The following is a 2371-nucleotide window of genomic DNA, read 5'->3' on the forward strand; positions in this document are numbered from 1 at the left end:
GCTTTGAACTTGCAAGGATCCTCCTGCCTCAGCGTCAGGAGTGCTGGGATTACAGGAGTATGCCATCAAACTTGGTTTAAATTCTTTTTTTTTTTTTTTTTTTTGGTTTTTCTCCGGTACCGGGAACCAAACTCACGACCTTGAGCTTGCCAGGCAGGCGCTTTTAGCCGCTGAGCTAAATCCCCAGCCCCTAAATTCTTTTATTTATTTATTTATCTTTTTGAGACAGGGTTTTGCTGTGCAGTTCAGGCTGGCCTTGAGCTCACTTTGTTTTTTGTGGGTTTTTTTGTGGTACTGGGAACTGAACTCATGACCTTGCGCTTGCCAGGCAGGTGCTGTGCTGCTGAGCTAAATCCCCAGCCCCTGAGCTCACTTTGTAACCCAGGCTGGTCTCAAACTAAAAACTGCCCTCCTGCCTCAGCCTCCCAAGCGCTGGGATTACAGCAGCCTGTACCACCATGCCTGGCCTAAAATATCATTTGGCAGGGCGTGGTGGCGCACGCCTGTAATTCCAGCACTCAGGAGGCTAAGGCTGAGGCAGGAGGATCACTGTGAGTTCCAAGTTCGCCTGGGCTACAAAGTGAGTTCAAGGCCAGACTGAACTGCATGGTGAAACCGTTTCTCAAAAAGGCAAAAATAAATAAATATAAATAATTTTAAAGCAAACAGGGGCTGGGGATTTAGCTCAGCGGCAAAGCGTCTGCCTGGCAAGTGCAAGGTCGTGAGTTTGGTTCCCAGTATCGGAGAAAACCCCCCCAAAAAAAACATAATAATAATTTTAAAGCAAACATAGTGGCCTGGCATAGTGGTGGACACCTGTAACCTCAACAATCAAGATACTGAGGTAGGAGGATCTGAGTTTGGGGCCAGCCTGGGCTACATAGATGCTTTTTCAAAAACCAAAGAAATCAGCAAAGGGCAGAGCCCTTTTCATTTAAGGGTTTTACTAGCAATCGCTACAGGGCAACAACTAAGTATGCTTGGGGGGATTTTTTAAAGGTTTTTTTGTTTTTGTTTTTGTTTATTTTTGAGAAGGTCTATGGTAGTTCAGGCTGGCCTTGAACTCACTATGTGCCCCAGGCTGGCCCTGAACTTCTGGTGGTTTTCTTGCTTCAGCCTTGTGACTACAAGTGGGTCCCCATACCCGGCAGGAAAGGCCTTTGCATGTGCTTTGACCTTCATGGGACTGAAATTTGAAACACTCCAGAACTTTACTCTCATGAGTGATCAAATTTTAAAAAGCGATCAGATCGTCCTTCTGGACATTGCCCTTCGGTGCCCCACCAAAGTTTACTGCGTAACTATTGTTACTTCAGGAAAGTCTGCACTCCACCCTAGCAGGCCACAGAAAATAGATAATCCCTCGAGTCTGGCCGCCCAGTTGGCCTGACTGCCCAAGGAGCTCCCGCTCCCCGGCACCCTTCTATGGTTTTCCACGTCCACTCAGCCCCTCCCGGTTCTAGCAGAGGAGGACGATTGCACCGGCAGGGCCGGTCGCGCCTGCCGATCCAGGGATCGCAGGCTGCACGCCCAGCTTCCCCGCCCTAGGTGAGCGTGCCTACCCGCCTGGACTCCACCCGGCTCCACCCCGCCCGCCACCTGCAATCCTAGTCCTCGCGCAGCCCGCGCTCCTCCCCCCGCTCCCCCGTTACGCCTCTGGCTCAGCGTTCCTTTGGACGTGATCCTTCCCGGAGAGACCACGCTTTCGCTACTGCTCTCCAACGGCTCCGCCTTCCCGCCGGAGCCTGACCCTTCCCAGCGTGCCCGGCGATTCCGGCGTGCGAGGCCCTAGGAGGGCAAGGCCCCGGGGCCTGGAGAGGGGCGCGAGGGGCAGGCTAGGAGTTGTAGTTCCTGAGCGTACAAAGGCGTTTGAAAGCGGGCCGTGAGCAGGACTCGTTCTCCCAGCGTGCTCTGCGCCTCAGCCCGCGCGCTCGCAGCTTCTCGCTCTTGCCACCCGCCTGCCCGCCCGCTCCCTTGCTTGCTGGAGCTTTCGCTCGCGCTCTCCTCGCGGATCGAGGGGCCTCTGGGCACAGTGTGCGGCTGGGAAGGGAAACGGAGTCGGCGGCTCAGGGAAAACGAAGCTGCGGCGGTGTTGGTGGGAAGATGTCGGGCGAGGACGAGCAGCAGGAGCAAACTATCGCCGAAGACCTGGTCGTGACCAAGTATAAGATGGGGGGCGACATCGCCAACCGTGAGTGCGGCCTCGGGGGTCCGGGAATCGAGGCTGAGAGGGAGAGGTGCCGGGCTGCCCTCGGAGGGGCTGGAGCGGCGGGGTCTTGCGGAGCGAGCTCCCGAGGGGCGCGCACCGCTCCGCCGGGTCGGCGTGTGGGAAGCCCGGGTGTCTGTCGAGCCGGGGGCTGGGGTGCGGAGG

The 2371-nt window shown here is 56.0% G+C and overlaps 1 protein-coding gene across 1 annotated transcript in view; it reads left to right on the forward strand.

Moving 5' to 3' along the window:
- The first annotated feature begins 1590 nt into the window (after positions 1–1590).
- The window catches only part of Pa2g4 (proliferation-associated 2G4, 38kDa), a 10079-nt gene continuing 9298 nt past the window's right edge, over positions 1591–2371 (forward strand). The window contains exon 1 of the mRNA XM_005397287.2: positions 1591–2191. Within this exon, the coding sequence (XP_005397344.1) occupies positions 2104–2191 (88 nt within the window). The 5' untranslated portion in view covers positions 1591–2103. The remainder of the gene's footprint in view (positions 2192–2371) is intronic.

This window comes from Chinchilla lanigera, unplaced genomic scaffold, assembly GCF_000276665.1.
Source record: "Chinchilla lanigera isolate Chin_1 unplaced genomic scaffold, ChiLan1.0 scaffold00057, whole genome shotgun sequence".
Classification (NCBI taxonomy): Eukaryota; Metazoa; Chordata; class Mammalia; order Rodentia; family Chinchillidae; genus Chinchilla; species Chinchilla lanigera.